This window comes from Pyrus communis, chromosome 1 (assembly GCF_963583255.1).
Source record: "Pyrus communis chromosome 1, drPyrComm1.1, whole genome shotgun sequence".
In the NCBI taxonomy this organism is placed as follows: domain Eukaryota; kingdom Viridiplantae; phylum Streptophyta; class Magnoliopsida; order Rosales; family Rosaceae; genus Pyrus; species Pyrus communis.
In genome coordinates this window covers 6,437,869-6,465,760 of record NC_084803.1, presented here as the reverse complement: position 1 = coordinate 6,465,760, position 27,892 = coordinate 6,437,869, and the positions used below count along the sequence as shown (strand labels likewise).

Sequence of the window (27,892 nt, the reverse complement as noted above, 5' to 3'; positions counted from 1 at the left end):
TCCTCTATTTTTTGTGTTTCAACAAAGAGAATATATAAGAAATTGTTAATTGATCATAAGAAATTGACTACTCTAGAATACCAGCAACCAAACTCACATACATGTTGAGTTTCATCGACTCGTCAGTTTATCTACAAAACTTGCACATTTTTTTTTGTTCTGCTTAATTACTTACAATCCTTAGACATGTTTTCTTAAATAGTCTAAGGGTTTGAGATGATGGGGAGTGTTTGATGGGTGTTCCTAGCTCTCAGTAGATCTTGTACCTGGTTCACTCCCCTCCTGCAAAAACGAATCAACACCTTTTAGATTGCATTCGACAATTTTCAGGGTTGAAATTAGGATTTTGATGAGAGAAAGAGGACTAAGTTTATTGGCCATATACACTTACTAGCTGCACAGAAACTTGGCTGTATTTGCATGAGGGGCTATGATCACCAGCCATCAGTGTTGGGTGCATTGTCTCTTCAGCAATCCCTCTCAATCTGTTAAGTTCTGGCTGGATAACTTTTCCAAGGTCCGGCCTGTCTTTCCGCCGCAACTCTGCACACTGGAGAGCCAGTTTGGCAAACTTCAATGTGTCTTCAACCGGCCAATCTGGCACGGATGGATCTAGCATATCCGCGAAAGTCCCCTTCTCAATAGCCCTTTCAACATGGTGAGTCAATCCCATTGCCGGCTTGGCTGTGATCATTTGTAGAAACATAATCCCAAGAGAGTACACATCAGACTTGACACCAAGCATGCCGGTTTGCTGATACTCAGGGTCTATGTAGCAGAATGTGCCGGCTGTTGATGTCATGCGATACTGCGTCACGGTGTCAGCAACGGATGGGGGCACAAGCCTGGCCAAGCCGACATCGCTGATCTTGCTCACATAGTTGCGGTCAAGCAAGATGTTAGCGGGTTTTAAGTCGCGGTGGACTAATGGCTCTGGTTTGGCCTGGTGGAGGAATAGCAAGCCTGTCCCAATTTCAGCTGCAATCTTAAACCTGAGTTGCCAAGAGAGAGGTGGACTGTTTCCTCTACGAAGAAGACGGTCTTCCAAGCTCCCATTAGCCATGTACTCGTAAACCAAGCATCCATATTCCGGGCAGGCTCCCAGCAGGAGAACCATGTTAGGATGCCGTATACAGCTCAGTACTTCAACCTGTTCATAGTAATTAGCGAATAAACCAAAGAAAAAGTAATGTTTCCAAATTTATCATGAAATGAAATTTTCTCTTGTCCAACAGCCCAGAAATACAAGAATCAACCAAACTGGTGGCCCAAATACATAGTTTGGCAACACAAGTATCCTATAGTGTCAAACTGTTTGGAAAGAGAACACGCGCCTTTTTGTTTCATACCTCTTGGTTGAATTGTGATCTTCCTTGCGCTGCATCTGGACGTAAAACTTTAACTGCAACAGGAGTGTGGTCTAGATAACATCTATATACAGGACCATAACCTCCTTCTCCAATCTTGCGGGATTCTGTAAAGAACTCCGTGGCAGCCTCAATCTCTTCAATTGAGTACCTCCTATACCTGACATCCGAATGTTGCAGAGCGTTAAGTGCTTTTTTCTTCTCTTCCTGTTCTTTAAGTGCTTTCATTTCTGCATTGATTCTTTTTTGTGCTTCTAGTTCTGCAATCCTCTTAGCTGCTTCAGCAGCCTCAATGGCTGCTCTGGACTTAGCTCTCTCCTTTTCTACAATAGCCATTGCAGCTTCCTCAGCTAGCCGCGCCTCTTCCATTCTCCTTTCTTCTTCTAACTTCCAGCGCTGGAGTTCTACCGCCTGTAAAATAACATCAATTATAAGAGCTATGTGAAATCATGACAGGTGTAAGATGCTGATAGAATTTTGCATACCTTTTGCTTCGCCGAGAGTGCCTCTTTACAGGCAGTGCTATACATTTCCATAGTTTGCTTGAGCTCCAGCTTTAGCCTTCTCATTTCAGCCTCCACCTCTTCCTGAAATTTCGAGTGACATAAAATGTTTCTATTGGAACAAAATTTAACTAGAAGTACATGTTAGTAAATAGATAGAGACTAGATACACTTACCATTGGCTGTGATGCAGAGGACAACCTATCGCTATCCTGAGAAACCGAGGAGAATGTGGGTGGAGAGGAGTTGACATCTACGGACCTCCGTCCAAAGTACTGCATAGACTCAAAGCTGTGGTTCAAGTCTATTTCCGTGCTGTTGGACATTCGCGGTGGGGTGACTCTCCCTGAATCTAGGTTTTCGTTATAAAATGCAGGAAAGATACGGTCAATGCTTGGCCTTCCAGAGCTAACAAAAGATATGTCAGTATCCGGCATAGGGAGATCTGCATATGACTTCCCATTTGGGCCTTTCCTAGTAAAAGGAGACCTGCTTTCCATGATACGACTATGTTAGTTCTCACAACAAAATAGATAAAATTTGCTGTATGTTTAAAAACACCGTTTTGTCCATCTTCGTTGAAAGGGAGAGATTGAGTGCTTCTACTGACCTGAAGTTGTCCATTTCATCGTGGGATTTACGTTGCGGTTCTGGTGGCTTTTCATTTCCTGGAAGAGGATTCAACGTTTTAAGGTTTCTTGACTCACGAAAAATTAGTGGGAGATGATTATGTTTAAGTGATGAAAGAAACTAACCTTTGTTACCAGAAGGTGGGAAGACATATGGCTCTGGCTTTGCGCTTGGGGTGTGATTAAAAGCTGGATTTCGTAGGGGTGAGGTGGCGGGGGCAGGACGCGAGGCAGCCCTCCTTGATTGAAGTTTTTGCTTGGCTACAACATATACATTGCAAAAGTCTGGTGCCGCCTTTGATAAGCTTCCTGGAATATCTGATGCTTTGAATCTACATAATTTTTTTTTCAAAAAATTAAGACAATGTTCTGTGGAATTTCAAAGCATTCGAAGCATCATAACGCCCTAGAGAGTCTTGTCATTTATTTGAAGGCAGTTGGTTTCATAGTTTCAGGAGTTTAACTTGCAATCAAATAGCACAACTAGGAGGGTAAATAATTTGTTCAAGGGCTGCTGACTTAGAAATAGAGGAACTTACCTAAGAAAGCCGGTTTTCGCTGATGCACCAACAACCAAATGCTCGATTGAACTTTGAGTAATGTATTCGACTAATGCTTTTGTCACATCGGAGTCTTCTAGTACGATGTCTCTGCATTGTATCTGAATTTGAAGAAGAAAAGAAAACGCAAAAGTATAAAAAAGCAATCAAAAATTCAAATCCTAAACAGATATGTAATTGTACATGAAACCTCAATGAATATGAAAGTTCAGGTTAAGGTCAAGAATGCAAGCATAAGTTCATCAAACTCACATTTTTACGTGCGCAAAAAACACGAAAAGGTCGGATCAATTCCCGGGTTTGGGAATCAGGTTCTTTGCAGACGAACTGTTGGTCCCAATTTGGATTACTTCCTGCAACCAAAAATCAAACACCATTATGAAAAATCTTGAAGAGTGAGTTAACTTGCATATCAAGCAACAGTTAACGAAAGGAAGCGAGGGGAGCAGTGCAGAAGAAGAAAATGGGAGCGTGAAAATTACTACTCTAAAAACGAAAACATGGAAAATATGTACGTACTTGGAGTGGAATTGGAAAGAGAAGGTGACTGAGAAAATAGAGGAGGCTTGATCTTGACATGGATGAGAAGAACAGATTGGCCTGGTTTGATGAGATTGTCAATTGCCCATTTGAGAGCACATTGGCTGTTCTTGTCCTTGTCTATAGCCACTGCCACAATTCCATTCCCTACTTCCTTCCTGTCCACTTGATTATTGGGCAGCCACATTTCTCTCTCTCTCTCTCTCTCTCTCTCTCTCTCTCTCTCTCTCTCTCTCTCTCTCTCTTCTTTTCCTGTAGTTTCTTAATCTTCAGAAATAAGAAGAAAACAAAAACAAAAACAAAGAGAAGAAGAAACAAAATTTCCAATACAAACTACCAAACAAAGCCTTAGAATCCCAGAATTAATAAAGGGTTTTTAGCTTCTTTTTTGTGGGATTTTAAATTTTATATCTTTGTTTAAGGTCCTCTGTCTCTCTTTTGCAGCAGGGTCTCCAAAGAGAGACAAAAGGATTTGCGTTTCAAGTATGTGTTGTGTTTGTGTTGACTTTAATGTTACTTTTTTTTGTTGTTGGATAGCAACAAACAAGAAGGGAAAAAAAGCACTTTTGGGAATAACAAACTGCTTTTGATTTTTTCACTGGTGAATCCATAAATATCTCACTCTCTTCAATTGGGTTGTTAATATGAGAGATCATCCACCATTTGCGGATTGTTTTGGTGTTTTGGCCTCTCCCTATCTAATGACTATTTTGTCTCTCAGTCAACCCTCCCTCTCCTCCAAATTCTCATCCATGTCATTGTTATTCACTTTTAAAACAAATTATAAGAATTCGGATACAAACTGACTCGCGTTGACAGAGATTAAGAAAAGGTTATGATCAGTCGTGCACCCGGGCATGAATTTTACAATCATGAACGGTCAGGATGAGCACACGCATGGATGACTAATTTGAGAAGTAGTTTAACAAATGTACAGTCAAAGTGAAACCATCATACCATTATATGAAAAGTCAAGAGTCAAGATTTCATCAAACGAGATAACTTAATTTAACAAATGCACCCTTTGTCAGGTAATATTAATGATGTTTTCTAAATTAATAAATTTTACTTTGACTTTAGTTTTCTTAACAAAAGTAATCGTTTTATTGTTACAAATACAAAATGTTGTTAATATCATTTTATTTGGGAATATGACAACTAATGCTCCACAAGGGCTCGTAACTATAACAGTTAAAAGTATTTACTTATGTATCAAGATCCAGATTTCATACTAACCTAAGTTGAGAGTGAGAAGTACACACTTTCAGATTTTTTATTATCTTATCAACATTTTACAGTACTTCTCAAGATATACAAATTTCATAACTCGTAAAACCTATTTTTACAACGATTTTTCTACACAATTTGGATGAAGATCATAATCACAAACACCACAAGAAAATGCCCAAAACCTCCCTTGTTTTTTTGCAATAATCACACACATATGCTTTGGCCATCTCCAACTTAAGCATATATTCATGCTTCAAGTCCTTCACTTGAGGAGGCAATGCCTCTCCTTCATTTCTCAATGCTGCTTCGAGCTTTTTGATCCTCGATTCTGTGAACGGGAAGGCCTTGGCACCGTACAAGGAGGTCATAGCCTTCCCATTTGTGCTAATAGCCTTCCCATCCGGTCCTATCAGAACCAGGGCCGGAATCACTTTGATGTCGAAGATTCAACAAAGGTCTTGCCTTGTTTTGTCCTGGTAGGATATGGCAAGCCATGGCATGCTACTCGTGTTGAGTCAAACTCTTTGAGGCCTCGGTCTGTGGAGACTAGGATGATTTCGAAGTCTTGATCACTGGAGCTCATGAGCTCTTCGTATGAGCACCAAAGTAAAGAGGCCTAAAACTCTACCTCTCTGCCATCACTAGACAAGACATGGTTTCGTCCTTGATGCGTCAACAACTCTTCGAGTTTTCCCCCTTCATGCTTTGCTTCATCGGCAGCCCTTAGCTCTTGTCTTCTCTTCTTAGATGAATGGAAATGCGTCAGCTCCATTGTCTTCAATCAGTCCAACCAAGTCTTCCTCAATTGATATTCCATCTGACCTTAATGAAATGAGTGATAGGATGCGATCTATGCGGTACATGTCACTCATCAATATGGCGACTGTAACGAAAAGAAACTGCGACATTCACAAAAGTAGGTAGACTTTGTTGCACAAGAATATCTGCTGTATATGTACATCATGTTTTCAAGCTTCATAGGGATTGAATTTAAAACATTTTCGATAGGAATCAATTCGTAATCGATTATTCTCCCAAAATGTTACTCATCAGATAAGGGAAGGAAAGAAACATGAGGATGATGAATCAGTTTGTAACTGCCTATACATGTTATTGTCAACCTTGGCTTGTTAGTTATTCTCTTTTATAATTCTCCAACAAATATGGTTCCCTACTAAGGAGGGTGAAAAACTTAGGTAGGTCCATCTGACAAAATACAGAGTCTTATGTTTTTGTGAGAGATGCCCTACAGATGACGTTTTACGCAAGAGGAGCTAGAGCTTACCAGCCCATGAGGCAACAAACCCTCAAGTCAAGTGTCACATAAAGTGGAATAACGAACTTGCAACCGAATCAGACCATAAGGAGGCTAAAGGGAGGGAGAATTCGAACTCGAGTGAAGGCAAATGCTCCCTAGTAGTCCTTACAACTACATAAACTCTAGTATTTCATAAAGAGCTGTGCTTTGACAGTCATCAATGTCATATGTGTCAACAATTGTCAATCATTGATGCAATGTATATGAAACTCAACAAACGCATTAACGGATAACATGCACATGAAAAACTAGAAATTTTTCACCGTCATAAATGAAAATCAGTAGATTACGTTGATTAATCTGGTGGGAGTGTTGATGAACAGAAACAAAAATTATGGAACACCTAATTATAATTCAGAAAAAATAATCCTCAAGTGAATCAAAATTAAAGCAAACGAGTGTACCTTGCACTTTTATTCCTGAAATCATGCCTTGAATATATTTATGCAAATTCCAAGGAATAAAAGCCACAGAGAGTAAAAAAAAAAGAGTAAATCCTAACATTTAAAAAATAAAAAATAAAAACACTATTCAGAGTCACATTCAAACGATCAGATATGGTCGACGGATTCCAAGGCCCGACTATACCAACGGCATGACAAATTCATGGGCCAGACGGATGGGGCGCAATTGAGATTGCAACTTGTATTGCAAGACACCTCAGCTAGGTCGCGGGTGGGTGACTGTCAAGCATTAATGAACACGGATTCCACGATGGGATGCTGTCAACCGTTAATGGACACAGGTACCACGATGGGACCTACATTCGTCCGTCCAACAACTAAGAGTCACCCATCCCCGCACAGTGGCTACTGAGCTTAGCTTTCCTCTGAACAGAAATTTGCAGTACATATTCAACAAACTGAACAAAGTTGTGCACGATACATCATGATGTGCCAAACTCAGATGTTACTAATTGAACATTGATCAAACTTGAGAAACAAGTTACTAATCACTGTGACACGGATCAATGATACAGTCGACGCATTACAAGGCAGCAGCATGTTAGTCAATGCTGATGTTTTAATTGTTTGCTAATCAAAGTCGGTTTCAATTGGCAAACCGAATCACGAAGGAACTTCATGATTCACACTTTTACACAAGTGTGTTTCAATTTCAAATGGTTCACTTTTTCCTTCTTGAAGAAGCCCTAGTAAACATATCTCTGATGTTATGTGATTCCGTCTCCACTTTGGCCTTCTTCGCTTGCCTTCCAGATCGGGTAGGCTTATTCGCACTCTTACTCTTTTCCTGGCAAGTTATTACGTGGGGGATATAAAGATTAAAGACCGATCAAAATTAATCCAAATTTTTACTAGTCATGAGATATGGAAAGCATTTATCAACTCTAACTATTTACATTAGAAACACTCCAGGTTAAACATTTGAGTTCGTGTGTGTGTGTGTGTGTGTGTGTTTGGGTCGCAGGAAAGAATCCTGGCTCCAACCCTGAAACCAAGTGAATTTTATTCCTTTTTCCAATTTGTAGAGAAAAGTACCCTATGTCTGGGACTGGGGGTCATACCTGTAAACCATTAAAAGGCCCCAGGTTACTTCCTGTGGCAGTTGGGAGAAATTCGATATCTGACGTTTTTCTTGTTGCTTCTGTAAAATCTATCCTGGATACACAATCAGAAACCCAGACTTAATACATCTTAAGAAGAATCATCACAATTGCCGACAATAAGATGTTCAATATGCTCGTTCCCAAATTTCTACAGAACAAGATTTACGACTTAGAACCATTTTTTAGGAAATACCTCAAACGGTCACTCAAAAGCTTCAACCAGGGCCCATCCTTCACGTATTCCCCTAATACTGAAACTGCATCAGTCACTGCACCAGTAACAGAGGTGAGTTTACAAAATGTTTCGCTTTGCCCATCCCATAATAGTCTTGACTGCAAGTCATTCTTTGACCATCAAGTGGGAGAAACAAAAAGGTCAAAAAAAAACTTGTTCTATCACTGAAGTTGTACATATTTCTTTCTCTTCCCGTGCAGCATAATTATGGTCCAAAGTGGATAGTCTCTGTTTTAGCTGACATACCTGCCACCACAGAACACAAATTATAAAAAACTTAGAACGACGTTCTATGGACAACATAGATAGTCTTCCATTGTTATACATGGATATTTTCATTAATCTCAACACGCTACAAACACTTGCACTTGCTTGAACCCCAGAACTTACCCTCCACCATATTATTTGGGGGAAGAGGTGTTACTGTCCCCAAAGGCCATGGATTGGAAAAGAAAAATTAAATTATCACAATAAACAAGACTAACTTGACAACGCCAGCAGGAATAAGTAAACCAACTAGTTCATGGTCATCCGCGTCATACGCGCTGCAAGTAATATGAAGTGCCTTCTATTTAAAAAGCTAAACGAATAAAAGTAAACATCCATGCTTATCCTTCACATATGGCTTTGATGCGTGAATGACGTACAACTGCAGTTCTTAAACTGAAAGTTGAGGTCTGTCAAATACATATTTTATAGATCACACAGTTTTTCAACAAGGTTTCCATACCCAAAAACTAACTAAAACAGGAAGAATGGGGAGTAATTCATCAACAATCATTGATCATCACACATCAAATTTGAGTGAAATCAGAAGTAGACAGACCTTGTGGTACAACCAAGCCAGAACCTTGGAATCATCCAGCCTAAAAAATTTGGAGGATCCAATTTCTGCACACAAAGAGGGAAACAAAAACCTTATCCGCCTGAATACTATAACACCGTCCATTTTAATATTTGACACTAAAAGTTGTAAGAATTCAAATCATTCAATTGGGAACTCTAACAAAAGAAGCACATTGAAACTCAGGCTAATATATAGCGCCTTAAATTAGAGGTCATTGGTTCTGTTAGAAACTGAAACCGTATTTTCACAAGCAATGTAAGATGCATTCATGATACAGCAGTACATGTTCATTGATCAATTTGCAAGCTTCCACCTAAAATCTGAACTACAAGTGCATGGGTAGTGTCCCACCTTTAATTTCACAAACTAATTGCATACAGTTCTCCGCAATGGACAGTAGTTTATGGTATCCAGGATAGCCTTCGATGAAGATTATATCATCTAAAAGCCTGAACTTCCCAGGATCATCCCCCTTCTGCATTTTTTTTATATCAATGAAACAACCGCTGGGATCAATGGGATAAACATAATGTACAAAAATACTCAAACAAGATTCATAATTAGGGTGCGGGATTAAAGCACCACGGAAGTTCGGGTACCTTCATTCTAGCTTCTTCGAAAATGGGCAAGAAAATGAACACAGGGTCAACTGGAGTGGCAGTATACAACCCACCATCTATATGGAATTGCAACAGAAATTAGCCAATGATCAGAATAATTCAATTAAATTTCACCAAAAAAATAAAAAATCAGAAATTAATAGAATAAAAGGAAAATCAATAAAGGTACAACCTTCAGCAACGTAATCACCCAGAAACCAAGAAGTGTAGGATTGCTTGAACCAATTAAGTTCTTGAAGCACCTCATTTACAAAAAGGCAGCACATTTTGTTTCCTGTCAAAAAAATGAATTAAAAAAAATGAAAAATGCCCTAATTTCCAAAATTTCAAGAACTTAAATGCGTGCATTTTGAAATACCGGACTTGGGATGGCGGAGCGAAAGCAATTGTCCGGCGTCGTCTCCGGTTTCAGCAGTATCTGTAGATTTTGCGCTTACGTTTAGGGATTGTGCGCAGAAAGGATTAAATTGAAAATTGAGAACAAGAGATTGGGGTAGAAGTTTTACCTGCTGCGATGAGAAGACGGGTTTCGTCGGAGCCTTCCCACCAAGCCATTGAAGTGTAAGCTTCCGTTCTTTAAACCCTAGCTGTTAATGAAGGCTAGTAAAACGAAACAGAGAAACTGCGCGCGCTTTGTTAAGAAGTGTCAGGGCCTTCATTTATCTAATAAACGTAACATGGTTGGAACCTATCATTGTATAATGACATGTAATGTTTATCTTGTGTTTCGAACATGTTAAAAAATCTTCTCAACAACTTGTTAGATGATAACTTTTGACGGCTATGACTACTATTATCTACCTCTGCATCACAAGCGTTGTTTTGTTTTTGCTTCTTGCACGAAGCACTTTGTTTTTTCAAGATTCTTTTGAATTTTTTCTAAATATTGGTATAGAAAGCATTTTTACTAAAAATGTTATCAATAATTCTAAAATTACTTCCAAAAGAGTTCTAAAACTCTTAGAGTTGATGTTAATGGTTGAAGCCCTCTTAAAACCCAATGAGTAGACGTTTTGGAAGACACTTTCTTAAGATATTAAAATGACATGATAAAATACTAGACACTTAAGTACCAACCAATTGAAAATCCAATTACTTCACAGCGATACTTGCACAAGACGTCACAAGATGTTCGGAAAATATGCTAGAACGAAAAGCCATTCAGATTGAAATCAATTGATATCATTTTACATTCTTAATTATAATTACCGTGACGTTCCAAACCAATAATACAATGTCATATGCAAGCTTCTCTTTAAATAAAATCGCATTATTGATTTTTAACCTTTTGTTACGGCCACATATGCGAACCTAGTACATGCAAGTCCTGAAGAAGGAAAACTTCGAACATAAAATGAACTCATTTCCACTATAATCTCACTTTGGTTGCACTATTTGCTTTCTTTCACCGAACAAGGCCAATTCCTTGTGCTACGGATGTGTTCGGTGGGCTGAAGTTGAAAGTGTTTTTGAAATTTCGGTGGCTTCCCACTGAAATGGTGAGACTTTTTCAGCGGAAGACCGCTGAACAAGGCAATTGAATTGTGACTGGGTAATGGCTCCTTTTCTGTTGTCCTCTTTGCCTTCAGTAATTCTCTCCCTCTTAGAAATGCAAATAGATTTCAAATTAAGAATAAGCCTTCAAATAAGAATAGGATAAAAGAGTATGAAAAAATTCATGGCGCATTTTCTATTTTTCTTTGGCCATTGTTATTCATTGTTCCTCAAATTAGGAGTGCAAACTGTATTTACCAAAAAAACAGTGCAAAAGCATATGTAAATCCTCCTAATTAACTTCCATTAAATATTAATACATTTTTGTTTTCCCCCCCACCAAAAACCCTTAAACCTCCCTCAAGCAGTGACAGAGAAAGAGAAGTCATTCTCAGAAATAGCCCTAGAAGAATACGCATCCCCATCACTAGCATAAGAAGAGTAATCTTCATCAGTATCCCTCTCCTTCAACTGTTCAATCTTGTCCACAACTTCTCTCCAATCCCACCTCCCCTCCACATTGCTCTCACAGCAACACATCCCAATCTTCAGCAGCTTCAGCATTTCGCCTTCCCCGTTCTTCGTCCCCTTCATGTCCTTGTCAAACACTTCACCCGTCCACTCTTCCCTCACAACCGAGTTCACCCAAGCCGCCAAGTCCGCATTCGCTCGCTTCCCCGGTTGGAGATAGTTTGCTGGGAATTTACCCGTGAGCATTTCGAAGATGAGTATGCCTAGGCTCCATACATCGGTCTTTTTCAACGTGCGTTCGGTGTGGTAGAACTCCGGGGACTTGAAGGCCACCATGAACTTTTGTGCATGGTCTCTGTTGATTAAGGGTATGAGGGCATATTCTGCTAAGAGGGGGTTGAAGTTGTGGTCTAGGAGCACGTTGGAAGACTTGAGGTGACCATGGGGTACGGTTAAGCCGGGGAACTCTCTGTAGAGGTAGGCCAAGCCCCTTGCCACTCCTTTGATGATCATCAACCGAGTTGCCCAATCCAATCCTGGCTGCCCGGGTTCTCGCTTAACTGAAAATACACGGAAAACATCAAGTTAATTAAGTGCAGTAGTGTTTGAGATGTAATCAATAATGTGGTCAAACAAGTTCTAATTGGTTGGATAGTTGGCCAATATTGTACTAATTGACCGAGTCTAGCAAATGTTAGCATGAATAAGATAGATACCAAATTATTAAATTATATAATCATCTACGAACATACAATATCACATTTACTAATCACATTGTTAATCTTATCTCATACATAAATAATACCCACTTATTCATATAAATTCTACTTGAATCTCAACTTTGTGAAATGTGTGATTAGTAATGTAATGATATGCAATGTTAGGGTTATGAACATACCATGGAGGTGACTAGCCAAGCTTCCATTGGCAACAAAAGCATGAACCAAGAGCTTCTCTTCTTTCCTGTAATAGAAAGCAATAAGTGGGAGCAAATTAGGGTGTGACAACCTCCCAAGCCTTCTCATGTGGTCATAAAATTCATCTTGTCTGACTTGGTTCATTTGCCTAAACTTCTTCACAACCACGGGCCCACTCAAAATCCCTGCCTTGTAAGATGACCCAAAGGACCCACTCCCCAGAACCTCAGCTGGGGCCCTCAGCAACTCTTCCAACTCAAAATTTCTGTCCTGCTTCACAAAATACAACTCTCCTCCTCCTCCTCCTCCTCCTCCTCCTCCTCTCTCAGCATTGTTATGGAAGTTGTTATTTTCTTCTTCAGCTGCCAATTGGACCTCCATTGCACCTGTGTCATGGTGAGCCCCTAGTTTGTCTTGTACTCTTGTTACTTGTTTTGATTGTGCTGAACGGCGTCGTTCGAGGCATGCTGCAATGAACAAGATTACAGCCACTGAGATGACTGTGACGGCGATGATTAGGAGGACTTTCTTCTTTGAGGACTTGCACGCAGCCAGTGGCGTCCCACACAAGTCTAGGTTTCCTGTTTGGTCAACACAAGAGGCCCATAATTAGGCCCAAGAAACTAAAAATGGAAAGAACCCATTTTGTTTGATAAAAGTAATTTGCTTAATAAACAAAAGATAATGACATTGTATCGACGTGCTTCCATTATATAAAAAAATTCGTGTTTGAGGAGATCAAGTTTAGAGCATGTCTCAATGTTTTTGTCAACGAATCCAATTTTTTCTTCTACTTAAAATGATTAGAAGGTCTTGATTTTCCTTCTTTTGTTAATGTTTCAAACTTTTAGTTCTAGTACCAAATCATGCAATTACATTTTTTTCTAATATATTTCATTAGTTAACATGACATTTAGACCGAATTTCCCCTTATCACACTCAAATACACAATTAAATACATTTTAAGTGACTGTTAACGATAGTTATTTACACGTGCATGAACGACTGTCAACCGTTGATGTATGTTAATTTGTAGTGAAATTCACATACATATCAACAACTGCAATCATATCTCATAATAAGAGACTATTGAAAAAGAAGTTCTCACTGCGACAAAGAAATAGAGTAATCGTGCACATCAATTTGCTAGTTCACCCATAAGTGGATGTGTAAAAGCACAATTTTATTGTCAAATTCTGAACTTAGAAACACATTTAAAGGAAAATCATGTATTCTGTACTGGCTGAAAACTGAAAAAGATAAAGCATTCTAAAATAAAGATGGACAATAATGAAATAATGAAATTCTTGAACTGATTACTTACCGAGGAAAGCGCTTGGGTCGGAATTTCTCAGGCTTGCCGGAATACGACCCTCGAGTCTGTTGTATGACACATTCATAGTCTTCCATGCCTTAGGATTTTGTGGAAAATTTGGTAGCTTCCCACTGAATTGGTTTCCCCGAATATCCAATTCCACAATCTTAGTCAATGCAGCCAACGACTTTGGTATTTTCCCCGCGAATTTATTCCCATCCAGATAAATTTTCTTCAAGGAATTCATCCCAACAAAAAAGTCTTCTGGGATTTCACCAGAGAAGTGATTGTACGACAAGTAAAATGACACAAGTGAACTAAGTTTGTTCACGCTAGGGATAGGCCCGTCAAAGCCATTGTTCATGACGCTTACGGTTTTCAGGCCAGATAAATCCAAAAGTGCGTCTATATCGATGATCCCCCGGAGACCCATCTTCGATAAATTCAACCCGAACACATTGCCATCGTGATCACAAACCAGACCTGCCCAGTTGTCCTTGCCGTTGCAGGGAGACGTGGCATTAGTCCAGTTGTCCAGAGCAGTGGCGTTCAATAGAGATGACTTGAACTTGAGGAGGGTGGCTGCCTCCGTCGGGTCCGAAGATGAAGCAACGTACGATAATACTAAGAAAAATAGCATGAAAAGCCAATGATGGTGATCATATGCCTTGTGAATATGAGCCATCATATATAAAAATTAGGGTTTTTCGTTTTGGAAAGTAGGTTTTGATAGAAGAAGAAGAAGAATGGAGGGATTGAATAAAATGGGGTTAAGGTTCAGTCGGTGTGGTGAAAGAATTAGAGTAGGGGAAGCTGGAAAGGTACAAATAGAAGAAGAGGGGTGCGAGAATGACAAGGTTCATTGTGCCCTATCAGGAATCATGAGCTGGGTTGAGAGCCGGCATAAATATTTTAATTAAAAGATTTCGATTTGATTTTCCCTTAGCAATACTAAGCGTGTTTGTTTATTATTCATCTTTAGCTTGGTGTGTGCCGTTGGGTTGCTGTTTTGTTCTTGTTAATGGTATTGGGGAAATTGTATCTCATTGTTGGCTCAGCCGATCGGATTTATGTTAGCAACGATATCACTTTCACTACTTACTTCATTCCCTCAATTAGTTATAATTTCTAAATTGTTTTAGATATCGACCATACAATAGTAATTTTTCATGTGACCATAACATCATTTGGCATGCCGACCAATTATCTACGGAAAATTTTGGTTTTGGTCCCTAATTGATCAATATCTTAGACTTAACCTAATTGGTTTGAATATTTTGATTGAAACATAAATGTTAAATTTCAATATTAATTAAGAAATTCAATCAAGAAAATTAATAATTCTCCCTAAAATTGTGCAAAGATTAGTATCAAGAAGAGATTTTTTTCCTCATATATACTGTGAAAATCCGGTAATTTATTTATTTATGTTAATTATGGAAAACGATGAAACATTTCTATAAATATAGGTATATTATAGCCAACGAGAGTTAGTTGAGTTGGTAAGGATCGTTTTCTTCGCTATATTAAGACTTGGGTTCGAGTCATAACGCCAGCAATCCCTCTTGGTGGGTAGTTTGTAAAAACCTTAAAAGGCTCTAAGACCATCTTTGTAAGTCATAAAAGAAACTCGTGGCATGCCCTAGCCTTAGATGTGGTATCCTCCCTTCCCCTCTAAACTTTTTTATACCGAAAACAATAATATGAGTATATTTTACATTAAAAAAATTGATACATTTTAAGTATGATAAAGTAATATTCTGATGAAACATGGGTCCATTAATTATAGATATATAAATTGGGACATTTAAGATTATAAAAAGAGAGCATAATCTGTTGAAAGGACCGACTTTAGAGCGCCCCATAAAATCCAAGATTTGTAATTGTCGCAGGTTAGCTACATACACAACGTTAGTTTCTTTATTATACTAATAATTTTTCCAGCCTGGTTTGTGCTGTTTACCTAGCTAGGTTGCTCTTTGTTCTTGTAATGACGACGCGAACTTCATTGTTGGTTCAGCCAAACTTCTATGTAATGTAGACGGTAACTTCACTTCCAAGTAATATACTTGTATAATTATATATATAAGATGTCGTGCGTGATTTGCAAGTAATTACATGTACTTTATTTAAAATTAAAAAAAAAAAAAAAAAAAAAGAGTTGTGTGCACTATAAAAACTATTATTTTAATAGTTAAGAGTATTATTACCTGTCCTAAACAGTAATTCTGTTAACAAAAAAAAAACTGTCATTTTGTTACAATGCTGCTATGAAATACTTCAATCATACGTATTCTGCATATATAAGCTATATAAAATACCTTGTAAAAAGAACTACATGAAATGTATACTCAAATTGCAGTGGATATATACCTGTATAACATCGATAATTAAGAAAATAGCAAAACTGATCCCTCTACTGTTTGTAAACTCGTTAGAATTTATTATTAGAATGGTTCTTGCTTCTTCGAGCAAAATAAAATACTCTAGTTTTCTGTAGACAGTTTGAAACTGATTACACTTCAAAGTGTATCTTAACGTAAAATACTGTGGTAGTTTCACTCTTACTCAAAAAAATTGATCAACTTTCTCGTACATATTAATGCGAATCCAGAAGCACTCACATCAATACAATGAATAAACACACGAGAAAGGGATAAAAACGCAAGGAATTCTTGTTGTTCAAAGAAAATATTCAATAGTATTAATCCAAAAGTCCTCCTTAACTCTAAATTACATTGTATTTATATAATTAAAGAAAATAACCTAGTGTTCTACAAAGAAATAAAAATACATTAGAAAAGTACTTAATTTCTCTGTCGAATTAGTAATTATGAAAAATAAAATAAATAACAAAACTTAATACAAAATAAGAAATAATTCCTTAATTTGCTCCCGCATCAGATTTCAATGGCGCAAGGGGCTTCCCACACAACCCTTTGTATCCTGCATAGTATTGTTAAATTTACTACTCATACGAAATCTAATGTGTAGGATTTATATAAAACTAGTTTATTGCCACACGCTTTGATTTTTTGTTTATTACGATGCGCTAAACACAAGTTAATCGCTTGTTATTTTGATTTAGGTGAAATACACAAAAGTTAATGAACACCTGTTTCGTTCAATGTGCTACCACGCAAAGAGGAATCGTCAATGGATTTCTATAAAAGGAAGCTTATATTTTGGCAACCTTGTATATTCCGCAGGAGATTGACGAAATATTGCCAGCAAATAATTGATCGTAGTGGATTCTCTTCGAGAGCACCTGACACAAACATCAAGCTGAATACCTCATGTATATATTAATGTTAAATATCTAGTGTTGTCCAGGAAAAATATAAAGATTTCAATATAACATCTGATTGGTACTGCTCTTCAGCCTCCAGCATTGTTAACTTTCAATCGGCAAACTTCTAAAGTCGTTCTTAAGACAAAACAACCACTTTGCTGAGCACCCACAGCACCAGAGAGAACTCAAATGCAAATAATGTGTGAAGCAACCCCCGATCAAGTGCAAACCCATACAGCGTGATCCCTCCGTTGTTGTGACTCAAATACGCCACTGCACACACACGCCAAGCTATACATTAGCATCCATATCACTGCTGCGCAATAGAAGCATGTATAGAGGGAGCACAAATTGAGGTACTTTGTACTAAGATCGAGTTTTCACATGTTACAAAGCATCCGAGGTTACCTGATACGTGGGCTTGATTAATTTGCAAGTAACTACACATATTTGGAGTTTATTTACCCTTTGTTTTTTATTGAATAGGTAGGTCCTTATTTTTTCTGATTAAAATAATTGTATTACTATAAAGTTATGGGGTGTATAAACTTAGAAAGCACGCATACTCACCTAGAGCTTGCCTGGTTTGAAATGAGGAAGGCTCCTGTGGAGGAACTGAAGTGGAAATGTCAGATGAATGCTCGGAGTCACTCTCTCCACAGCGTGTATTAGTCTCTGAGCTGATCTGCCTGCTTTTCCACTGCTGTTCTGATCCGGCAGATGGACAAGTCAAGAGCATGTGCCATCTTGTTGCAATTGCTACAACTCCTTGAGCTCTATGAGTTATTCTTGCTGCCTCCATTAGACACAAGAACAACCCGCTGAGCTCAACGGAAGAGCAAACCACAAGATCACCAGAGTTGAGGAAAGTCTTCTCCGTCTTGGATGCCAAAACCAGCAACAAGGCCCCGAATTGACTCACCGTGATGGTAAACATACATCCGATGATAAAGAATCGGTACCTATGGCTCGTAACCCACAATTGCTTTCTTATCCTTACCTGTTCCTGAAATTATATGAATATTTTTATCAAATGTACAAGTGTTGTGCATTATTATTGATCTTTTATTGATATATCTAGTACTATCGAGCAAGTAATATGGACTGCTACACAATACTGTAACAACTAAATTGGCTTTAGGATACTTGTTAAAAAGAGAAATGTCGAAGATTTTATTGAAATTTGAAACCATATATAATACCTGGAATATGATGCTGGATTCAGATTCACGCCCCTCAAACAACTTGTGCAACCCTTTGAATCGAAGAATTTGGAGCTCGCAAGTCAACCGGAACATAACACAGACCAGCAAGAACACCCCAGTCCTATAAACCCAAGAAGCTAAAACCAAAACAAACATAATTGAATTGACTGGGACGCTTGAGCTTATATGAGGCAGTGAGAGTTGGATAGTTGAGAAGAATATGATCTTGTGGGTAAGCTCAATGAAAAATGAAGGCAGTAGTATGCAAGCTAGGTACTTGAAGACCTTATTGAGCTCACGAGTGTATCTGCGACGAACAAAGCCAGAGTCATCTCTAAGACCGTCAAGGAAGAGGAGTTGCCTCAGGCCATATTTTCGGAAGAAGCAAGAAAGAGTAATGAAGCCAATGGCAGCTAAGCCGGACTCCGGAAGTTGGACTAGCTTGTTGAATGAGATGGGGTCCCCGGATGGGAGTTTGAGAAAGAGAGAGGTGAGGATTGGGACTAGGACTGTTAAGAAGATGAAGGTGAAGTAAGATAGGAATTTTCCGAAGCATGAGGAGTGATCGAGTGCCCACCATTTTAGGCTGACTCTGAAGCTGCGGAGTTCATCAGAGGATTGGAGAAGTAAGGGAGCTGTGTTAGGTTGGTTGGCATCGTCGTTTGGGCGGCAGGGAGAAGAAATTTGGGGATGGCTAGTGCAGTGGACATTGATTTGGTTGTTCATGGATTGGTTCTGTGAGTGTTGGAGAGTAAAGGGGGCAACGGAAGCAACGCTGTTGGAAGATTGGGAAAGATTTTGCTTGGCATTTGGGCAAGAGTAATACGCTCTTTGTAAAAATTTGAGTCCCTTTGTAATTGAAGGGTAGATGAAGCAAGTGTCCACAATGATTTTTGTGGTAGACATACTTTTCATGCTAATTTCCTCCTTTTGGACGATCATAATTTTCTATTGCCAGCTAACTTCAATGCCACTTGGACCACTCATTTGCAGACACGACTGCTTAGATAATCTGACCAATAAAAGTCCGAGAAGTCACGCCAACTTATAAACTTAGGGTGAACTTCAAATCAAACGATTCAAGCCATAACATCAATTAAGTTTAGGTTGGACCATCAAATTAGAAACGATCCAAAACCCAAACAAAAGGGAAGTTGGAAAGTTGAGGAAGGGCAAAAGAGCTTGCCTTTTCTCGTGAGAGTCTCTTTACCACCCTAGCCTTCTTCAACTAGGGGTTTCAAGTGGAGTGAAGAGTACAGATGAACTGAAAAAGAGTTTAGTTGCTTTTTTTTGTCTTCCATATCATTTCATATTAATTTCTTAACATGTTGTGTATATATTCTTTGATTCCTAAGAAACCAAGCAATGTCATACATATATATTGAAATGTATATCGAGAGAGAGCCGTTCAAGCGTTAGCCATTTCATAATACTTTTTATAATATAAACCGATCATTTTTTAGATTATCATTGAAAGATCATACATGTAAAAATTCATTTAAATCAAAAATAATTTATTTACTTTGTGGAGTATGCCAATTAATTTACTAACTAGTTAGTATTTGAGCACTTGTATTATGTATATTGTGCCAAATTAAGGTACAATAGTAAGCTTTTGGTCGAAGCTAACCCGACCCAACATCACGGGTTCATTGCCAATAGGCAGATAGTTATTACTCTCCAATGATCTCAACTTGCAACACGTGAAATAAGAAAGAAGAAAATGAAGTCCTTGAGTCCTAAAATATCTATGTCAATTGTGTTTGGGTTTAGGCATTGTTTCCTAGATATTTATTTTCGACAATCATGCATCCACGCAAGTATAGTGGTGGTGATTAATTGTTGATGTATGTGAGTATCTATAATGAGATGTACATACATTCCCTTATTTGTATTTCTCTTTTTATTTTAATAAGATTAAGAGATGAACGGTGAGCAATATCGTCACATCCTTTTTATTTAAAAAATAAATAAAACATGCATTAACGACGAACAATCACTCATGTATAATCACTTCATTGGCTACTATTAACCACTTGCCATGTATTATAATATTAATGGGCAAAAAACTTGTATCTATTTTTTTGCCATTAAATTCACCAAAAATTTCATCAACGGATAGAGCAATGCCCTGCGACAGGAAGAGAGGAAAAAAAACAAACCAAACTGATGTGAATTGTCAACTTCAAACTTCGTCATTACAGAGAAGAGGCAGGCATACTGTGTTGATCATCTAGTTTAACTCACAAATGCAAATGTTTCACATTATTCATATTGTATATTTTATGTTCAAGATACATAGATGATTGCATGCATGAGGGGTAGTAATAAGAGTGATATACTACATGGAGGTCATCACTTTGCTTGTGATTTTTCGAGAATCAATGGCTTGGATCATTTGATCTTCCGATACACAATAGTTGCGGGACTGGGGGACCATCAACAATCCACCTATGCAATATTGCCCACAACAGAAGTTGCAACATGGATTGCTACGGTAGTACTAATGGTCGTAGAATATTCACTTGCAACAAAATGGCCACACCGCGGAACTCCTACGCTGCCCAAATTCGTTGGGAGTGTGATGGGCTACAACACTTTTTGGTATCACACCATTTGTTCATTCTTGTCTATTCATTAATAATGGTTTTTCATTGCTCATTAGAATGTGCATAATTTATTGAAAATTTTGGACTTCAAAAGGAAAACTAGAACCTTGAAGGTAATCCTTTTGAGCAAAAAGCAAGAAGGCCGTCGAAGGGTTAAAACTTCTTACTTAATTTGGAGATGTCAACTAGCGCTCACGTAAATTGAACATGTAAAGACAAACAAAGTGAATTGATCATTCTTATTAAAAACAATCTAAGCTATCTTCAAATAAATGAAAATGAATGAAAGAATTATCAAGTGAAAAATTAGTTCTGAAACCGAAAAAAATAAAATGAACAATTTAAAGCATTTACATACCTTAAAAATTACATCTTATGATTTGTGAAGAAACAAATAATCACACCAATTACATAATAAGAGGGAAGAAAAGAACGAAAACCAAAAAACACTCAAACAAAATATAATAACGTACCAAGGAAAAAATCGAAGCATGAGAGGATTGGTAGGAAACTACTGATCCTCCCCGGATGAGCCGATGAACCACGATCCTCACCCTGGATAGTCGGTAACGTTATACCAATCCTCCACTTTCAATTTATTTTTTGTTTTATTTGTTTTCAAGCCATAACACCAAACTAACAAGGCCCAGCATTGTTGTTGTTGGTGTTGGAATCTTCACTGAAAATTCCTATAACTTTGTTTTAATGCAAAACAACCACTCTGCTGAGTATCCACAGCACCAAAGAGAACTCAAATGCAAACAGTGTGCGAAGCGACCCCCGATCAAGCATAAATCCAAACAGCGTGATCCCTCCATTGTTGTGTCGCAAATACGCCACTGCACACACACACACACCCCAGTTATCCATATGCATCCATACGACAACCATAAAATACAAGCATGTATAGAGTCTAGGTTCGAGTTTAGGCAAAAATGGAGGTACTTCTCTTGTCCTAGGTTCGAGTTTTCACATGTTCAAAAAACATTCGGGTTTACCTGATACGCATGGTTAACAAATTTGCAGGTCACTACAAGTATCAGAGTCTTCCGTACGCCTTTGTATCCGGGTTAGGTCTCAAATTTTTCTTGTTACCCAAAGTAGTTGTACTACTATGAGTAGCTTTACGCTACTAGCTAGCAAGCAAGGAAGGTAGAAACTTAGAAAGCAATAAGCATACTGACCTAAAGCTTGCCTGGTTTGGAATGAGGAAGGCTCCTCTTGAGGAACTGAAGAGAAAACGTCGGATAAATGTTCGGAGTCGCTCTCTCCATGATGTCCGCTAGCCTCGGAGCGCAGCCAGTTTTTGCACTGCTGATCTGATAAAGCAGATGGACAAGTCAAGAACATGTGCCATCTCGTTGCAATTGCCACAATTCCTTGAGCTCTATGAGTTATTCTTGCTGCCTCCATTAGACACAAGAACAACCCGCTGAGCTCAACGGCAGAGCAAACCACAAGATCACCAGAGTTGAGGAAAGTCTTCTCCGTCTTGGATGCCAAAACCAGCAACAAGGCCCCGAATTGACTCACGGTGATTATAAACAAGCATCCAATGATAAAGAACCGGTACCTATGGCTGGTAACCCACAATTGCTTCCTTATCCTTACATGTTCCTGAAAATACAGAAATATCAAGAGAAATTATATCAAATGTTGGTTCAAATGTGCACAAAAACATGTGGAAAACAAATGTTGCACCAAAGAGAGAAGATTGTTTGGTATCAGGTACCAGTTTTTGCTTCATCATTGATATTCTGCTTCACTTCCACTGATATGTTATAGATACTTCATTGATATCTTGTAAATATCCACAAATTGTTGACCAAATACCGACAAAGTACCAAGTACTATAGATTGGTATCTAGTAATGTGCTAACTAATTGCTACCTCTATCACACTCTTTCAAGAGAAAATAGCGAAGAAATTACTGAAATTTCAAAGCATACCTTAAATATGATACTAGATTCGGATTCACACCCCTCGAACAACTTGTGTAGTTCTTGGAACCTGAGTATTTGGAGCTCACACGTCAAGCGAAACAAAACACAAACCAGCAAGTACACGCCAGTCCTATAAACCCAAGACGCCAAAACGAAAACAAACATAATGGAATTGAGCGGAACGCTTGAACTAATATGAGGCAGTGAGATCTTGACGGTGCAGAAGAATATGATCTTGTGGGCAAGCTCAATGAAAAATGAAGGCAGTAGTATGCAAGCAAGGGACTTGAAGGCCTTATTGAGCTCGCGAGTGTATTCGCGACGAACAAAGACAGAGTCGTCTCCAAGACCATCAAGGAAGAGAAGTTGTCTTAGGCCATATTTCCTGAAGAAGCCGGACAGAGTTATGAAGCCAATGGCAGCTAAGCCGGACTCAGGAAGTTGGACTAGCTTGTTGAACGAGATGGGGTCAGATGAGGTATTTAGAGAGAGGGAGGTGAGGATAGGGACTAGGATTGTTAAGAAGATGAAGGTGAAGTAAGATACAAATTTTCCAAGGCACGAGGAGTGGTCGAGTGCCCACCATTTGAGGCTGACTCTGAAGCTGCATAGCTCATATGAGGATTGGAGAAGTAAGGGAATGTCGGGTTGGTTTGAGTCGTCATTGGGGGGGTGGCGAGATGAAATTTCGGAGTGGCTCTGGCTGGTGAAGTTGACATTGATTTGGTTGTTCGTTAAAGTAGAGGAGTCCATGGATTGGTTTTGTGAGTGTTGGAAATCAAGGAGCTAATGGAGTCTGTAAAAAAATCTGCAGTTTGTGAAGAGAGCTACAATGTTGGGAGAGGAAGAGGCCTTTTGTGTTTGCACGGAAGATGAAGAATCGATGGTTCAAGGATCAACGGGACCATAAGCGGGAACCAAACCGGCAGATTCAAACGTAAGTGGCGGTTTGATTCGGTTTTGACAATCAAAGGGTTAAGGTTTCCAAAAATCGAACCAAACCAAAGTCCGAAATCTCGTGAGAGGTCTCCTTGCCACCCTAGCCTTTTTTATGTTCAACATCGTTGCGTAGTCGTTTGCACAGTTGGCAATCACGGGTCCATTGCCAGATATAAGGGTAGTTATTGCTTTCTAATGGTCTCAAACTTCCACACGTGAAGCTCCTAAGAAAGAAGCAAAAGAAGTCCGAGTCCTAATACATCAGCGAAAGCCCATGACAGCATTCTACAGTACTACTACAATTTGGCCTTGTTGCCTATAGGATTGTTCTCGACGGTCGTCCAGACGTGTATTACGTGTATGGTGGTGGTCGTAAATCGTTGATGTATACCAAGTCCACAATGAGATCCACATGCATCAAAGTTTGACAATCACCCGAAGGTAAGTGGTAACCGCCTTATTGGCTGTTATGAAGTTTCACCTAATTAAAGGAGATTAATAATAATGTGTCTAGGATGACAAAGTAGGCTTGCTATTTCGACTAGACAGAGTGGACTATAACGCGAAAAAGACCGGGAACTACTCTCATTCACGCCTAAACTGGGTGTTCCACACGCACACAGCACGGTAATGAAGCTAATTCCTACACTGCATCTACCATTAAAGATAAACATTAACACCAAACTCTTAACCATTTAAATATTCACATTCAGTTCAAAAGAAATAAAGGTTAGGGAAAAACTATTCACATTCCTGGACAAGATGACGGAGCTGGTCGAGTGCCTTCACAATATCGCCAAGGCATGCAATGACCCGGTCCCCTTGGCACCTAACAAAATCAGTTTGGAGGTCCCCGGTGCTCTTCACGCCAGCAGCCTCATGGTCAGGTTTCTCAATAACGATAGCACGGATTAAATCTGCACTTTCATGCAATTTCATAGCCGCAGTTTTCTCCTGTTCTTCAATGCTGATTGCCTCCTCTTTTCTTTGACTATTTGTAAGCTTTTTCTTCACACAGCTCTTCTGAGGATGTTCTTCTGCCAGGCTCTTCGGAGGAATTGCTTTCAAGCCGCTTCCTACAGGTTTTTCTTCTGCATGGGTTTTTTGAGGCTTTCCTTCTGCATGGGTTTCTTGAGGCTTTTCTCTCTTGCAGCTTCTAATTGAATTTTCTCTAGGACAGCTTTTCTGAGATGTTGATCGACGTCTTCTCCTCTTTGACTCTAGCATACAAGAAAATTATAAGAAAATAACTGTTGAGAATTATGGTGCAAGGGTTACTTACGCAAACAACCTGATTGTTATGCTTTTTCACAACTTCAAGCACAAAACAATTAAACAATAACTACAATCCATTCATTTACTCGCCCATTACTCAAAATTTCAGCACAACACATGCAGTTTCCCTATAAAAACTATCTAAAGTACTTTCACATTGCAAATTCAACCATCTTAGACCTTTCATGACATCCACCATTATGACATATCTAAGCTGTCGTATATCACAACTTACCCTTGTTTATAAAACATTCATGTACATCGACATTCTAACCTTATGATTCAAGTCTCAATTTGTGTTTAGTGCGTAAATAAACTGTTTAAGGAGTGAACTTAACGATTCATCTACAAAAATCATAAACAAACTAAAAAAGAAACTTTCCTGTTCTGTTTACTACTTGGATTTAACATATCTTGCATTTAACAAATAAGATTATGTTCTTTTCCAAATTTTAAAGCTCATACTCTCTTAATTATCTGTAGGTTATTTTTGTATATAGGGGATGAGAGATTCAAACACACGGCGTCAGGTGCAAGAGTAAACGTTCTTAACCACTTGAGCAACAAGCCCCTTGCATATTGCACCTATCCGCTATTTACGCAATTTGTGAGTGGTGATTATAACAGCTTACTATACGAAGGGTGCTCGATTGGACCCTCCCTCTTCATTAATAATTTTCCTAGATAATGAGCTCATATACTTCACAATGTAAACATCCATAAAGCAATCAAATTCAAAATGCGAACTTTCATTCAGCAACCAATGATGCCAACCCAAAAATATGCGGCACGAAAAATGTGAAACAAAACAAGCAACTGCACATTAATCACAATGCAGCAATATATATCAATACAGATTTCCATTTGTGGCTGAAAAACAAGCATACCTGGCTCTGAATCAACATCAGGCTCCTCCTCCGCCTCATCCTCCGGATCACTATCTGGGTCTGTATCCGATTGGTTCCCCCTCACCCTCACAAGCTTATCAATCCCTCTAAACAACTCCTGGTCAAAATTCTCCGGCAGCCCATTCCGCTTCCTTCTTTCAATTCCTAAAACCCAGTACGAATCGGAAGCTCGGGACTTCGCCTCCCACTGCTTGATCCCCTTGTACTCGCCGAACAAAGCTTCCCACTTCCTGCGATACTGGTCCAAAGTCCGCGACACGCCCAGAGCAGAGCAGTTCTGAGCTATGATCTTCCATTTCTGAAACGACGACAGCGCTTTCAGGCAGTCGCCCTCTACGGCGGCGACCTCGTTCACAAGGATGAGCTCGTCAGTCGGATTCCAGCCCGGTGCTGCTTGCGAACGCGTGCTGCGCCGGTTGCCGGAAGAACGGTGAGATCGGTCGAGCTGGGACGGGGTCTGTTCGGGTTTCATTTTCGAAATTTGTGCTCAAAATGCCATCTTTTTTTAGAAATTGGGCGGCGGTGAGTGTCGAATCGACTTACCCAGGACTAGCAGTCGTTTCGGATGGATCGATGGCTCTGGGCAAACCCTAAAACCACAGTGGAGTGTAGTAACTTGCCCTAAATTTTTTTCATGTTTTCTAGTTTGGGTTCATTTTTCTTTTAAATTTTTGGAAAATGGATTAAAAAACTAAAAATATTTATTTATTTTCTACCATTATATTTAATATAAAGACGACATTTAATTTAAAGACGAGTGATCATATGGCTTTTCATTAAAGCAAACAGTACCGGGAGATTTCCATTAAAATTTTCTATATTCTTGCATCACTTGGTGACAAAAAGAATATTTTTGTTAAATGCAATACTTGTCGAGCTCGTCGTGCTATTGTAAACCAACAAAGCTGTTAGAGTAAGGAGGTTTGTGCAGGGTTTAGGTGCTAAGTTAAACTATTAGAATCATTGAATTCATTCTACGAATCAGATTATAAAAAATGAAAATCTACAATTAAGTTGAATGCAATATCGAAAATTTAAACTCATTCTCTTTCATCTCTTTCCTCCACTGATCGTCATATAAATACATTAGTCAGAGCATCATAATTTCCTCCTATCTTACAACCTAATTCACCTCTCTCCTATGTCTATGTCTCTTTCTCTCCCACCTAGTTCGTACGTATTCATTTCGATTATTGCCGGAGTTCGTCGCGATTTTTGAGATGTGGTGAAGTTGGAGATAAACAACTTGATGCTGGGGACAACTGTCACTTCAACATTACAAAATAGTCATTATGCACTTCTTCATTTTTATGTTTTTCACTAAAAATGTTCCATGATCACATTTTTAAAATGTGAATATCAATTTTCTTCTTCAATTAAACGTTTTATAAGTGTTTGTGGTTGGTAAGTTAACTAAGAGAAATGTAAAGCGATAGATAGTCTCAATCAATGATACTTGAATGTTAAATGTAATGATCTTCAATGATTTGGAATCTTATTGTAGTAAAATAAAAAGGAAATGAATCATCTTCGGATTTTTTCCTCCTAATCCATCAAGTTCGAAAATTCGAACTATTGAAACGTGTGAAACGAGAAAAAATTGGAACAATATGCTGATAAAAGTTGACTGCATGAGTAGGTGGCCCTTGTGAGGATGAAAGGTTGATAACATATAAATTTAATGTGCCCTTTGAGAAGTATGTTGGCCGGCTGCCTAAATGGTGAATCCGTTGGCCATGGTTGACATTTAAATTTCGATGAATTCATCGTTGTCCTTAATATAATAAAATACATGATTTTTTTAGTCAAAATAGTTCAAAGATTTTGACCTATCATCTCTAATAAAATAATGCCGTTCTTTATCGTAATAAAGACTGCACATCAACATGGTACTTCTGTTCCACTGATAATCCCACACCTCCGTTAATACGTTGCCATATGTACTTAGGTCAATCTCATGACTTACCAGAAAAATGATCAAGGTAGGTTTGGTGGAACTAACCCATTACCTTTAGACTTACATTGCACAACGATTTCAAGGTCATACAAATAATTTAAAATCACATTTATTTAAACTCTCATCTTACGTCCCAATTCGTAAAGGTTGA

General features: G+C 38.7%; 6 protein-coding genes, 1 long non-coding RNA gene and 1 pseudogene across 7 annotated transcripts; 1 reads left to right on the top strand and 7 right to left on the bottom strand.

The window, feature by feature from the left end:
- Position 1: 1 nt before the first annotated feature.
- On the bottom strand, positions 2–4,042 carry LOC137744629 (U-box domain-containing protein 35-like). The gene is made up of 10 exons (XM_068484406.1): positions 3,579–4,042; positions 3,312–3,412; positions 3,039–3,160; positions 2,626–2,831; positions 2,481–2,538; positions 2,047–2,359; positions 1,853–1,954; positions 1,350–1,778; positions 392–1,150; positions 2–282 (listed from the first exon to the last, which is right to left on the bottom strand). Exons 1-10 carry the CDS (start codon positions 3,784–3,786, stop codon positions 244–246), a joined length of 2,337 nt encoding a protein of 778 aa, XP_068340507.1. The 5' UTR covers positions 3,787–4,042; the 3' UTR covers positions 2–243.
- Positions 4,043–4,941: 899 nt separating this feature from the next.
- LOC137745725 (probable nucleoredoxin 3) lies at positions 4,942–5,763 on the bottom strand (annotated as a pseudogene).
- A 1,293-nt stretch (positions 5,764–7,056) lies between these two features.
- Positions 7,057–10,061, bottom strand: LOC137745716 (uncharacterized). The gene is made up of 10 exons (XM_068485719.1): positions 9,923–10,061; positions 9,775–9,834; positions 9,589–9,690; positions 9,396–9,472; positions 9,148–9,271; positions 8,776–8,840; positions 8,126–8,195; positions 7,908–7,983; positions 7,673–7,766; positions 7,057–7,398 (listed from the first exon to the last, which is right to left on the bottom strand). Exons 1-10 carry the CDS (start codon positions 9,969–9,971, stop codon positions 7,273–7,275), a joined length of 843 nt encoding a protein of 280 aa, XP_068341820.1. The 5' UTR covers positions 9,972–10,061; the 3' UTR covers positions 7,057–7,272.
- A 1,209-nt stretch (positions 10,062–11,270) lies between these two features.
- LOC137745706 (probable LRR receptor-like serine/threonine-protein kinase At4g31250) lies at positions 11,271–14,301 on the bottom strand. Its single transcript, XM_068485707.1, has 3 exons — positions 13,623–14,301; positions 12,280–12,879; positions 11,271–11,941 (listed from the first exon to the last, which is right to left on the bottom strand). The coding sequence occupies exons 1-3, from the start codon at positions 14,299–14,301 to the stop codon at positions 11,271–11,273; spliced, it is 1,950 nt and encodes a 649-aa protein (XP_068341808.1).
- Positions 14,302–16,954: 2,653 nt separating this feature from the next.
- On the bottom strand, positions 16,955–18,836 carry LOC137731726 (uncharacterized). Its single transcript, XM_068470955.1, has 3 exons — positions 18,108–18,836; positions 17,476–17,911; positions 16,955–17,178 (listed from the first exon to the last, which is right to left on the bottom strand). The coding sequence occupies exons 1-3, from the start codon at positions 18,834–18,836 to the stop codon at positions 17,042–17,044; spliced, it is 1,302 nt and encodes a 433-aa protein (XP_068327056.1). The 3' UTR covers positions 16,955–17,041.
- A 2,585-nt stretch (positions 18,837–21,421) lies between these two features.
- LOC137731636 (uncharacterized) lies at positions 21,422–23,682 on the bottom strand. The gene is made up of 3 exons (XM_068470842.1): positions 22,669–23,682; positions 21,904–22,336; positions 21,422–21,558 (listed from the first exon to the last, which is right to left on the bottom strand). Exons 1-3 carry the CDS (start codon positions 23,413–23,415, stop codon positions 21,422–21,424), a joined length of 1,317 nt encoding a protein of 438 aa, XP_068326943.1. The 5' UTR covers positions 23,416–23,682.
- Positions 23,683–24,270: 588 nt separating this feature from the next.
- LOC137710593 (trihelix transcription factor ASR3-like) lies at positions 24,271–26,432 on the bottom strand. Its single transcript, XM_068449664.1, has 2 exons — positions 25,764–26,432; positions 24,271–24,821 (listed from the first exon to the last, which is right to left on the bottom strand). The coding sequence occupies exons 1-2, from the start codon at positions 26,254–26,256 to the stop codon at positions 24,343–24,345; spliced, it is 972 nt and encodes a 323-aa protein (XP_068305765.1). The 5' UTR covers positions 26,257–26,432; the 3' UTR covers positions 24,271–24,342.
- On the top strand, positions 24,374–25,733 carry LOC137710603 (uncharacterized). Its single transcript, XR_011064985.1, has 3 exons — positions 24,374–24,483; positions 24,620–24,683; positions 25,377–25,733. It is a non-coding gene; the product is annotated as an uncharacterized lncRNA (long non-coding RNA).
- Positions 26,433–27,892: the final 1,460 nt, after the last annotated feature.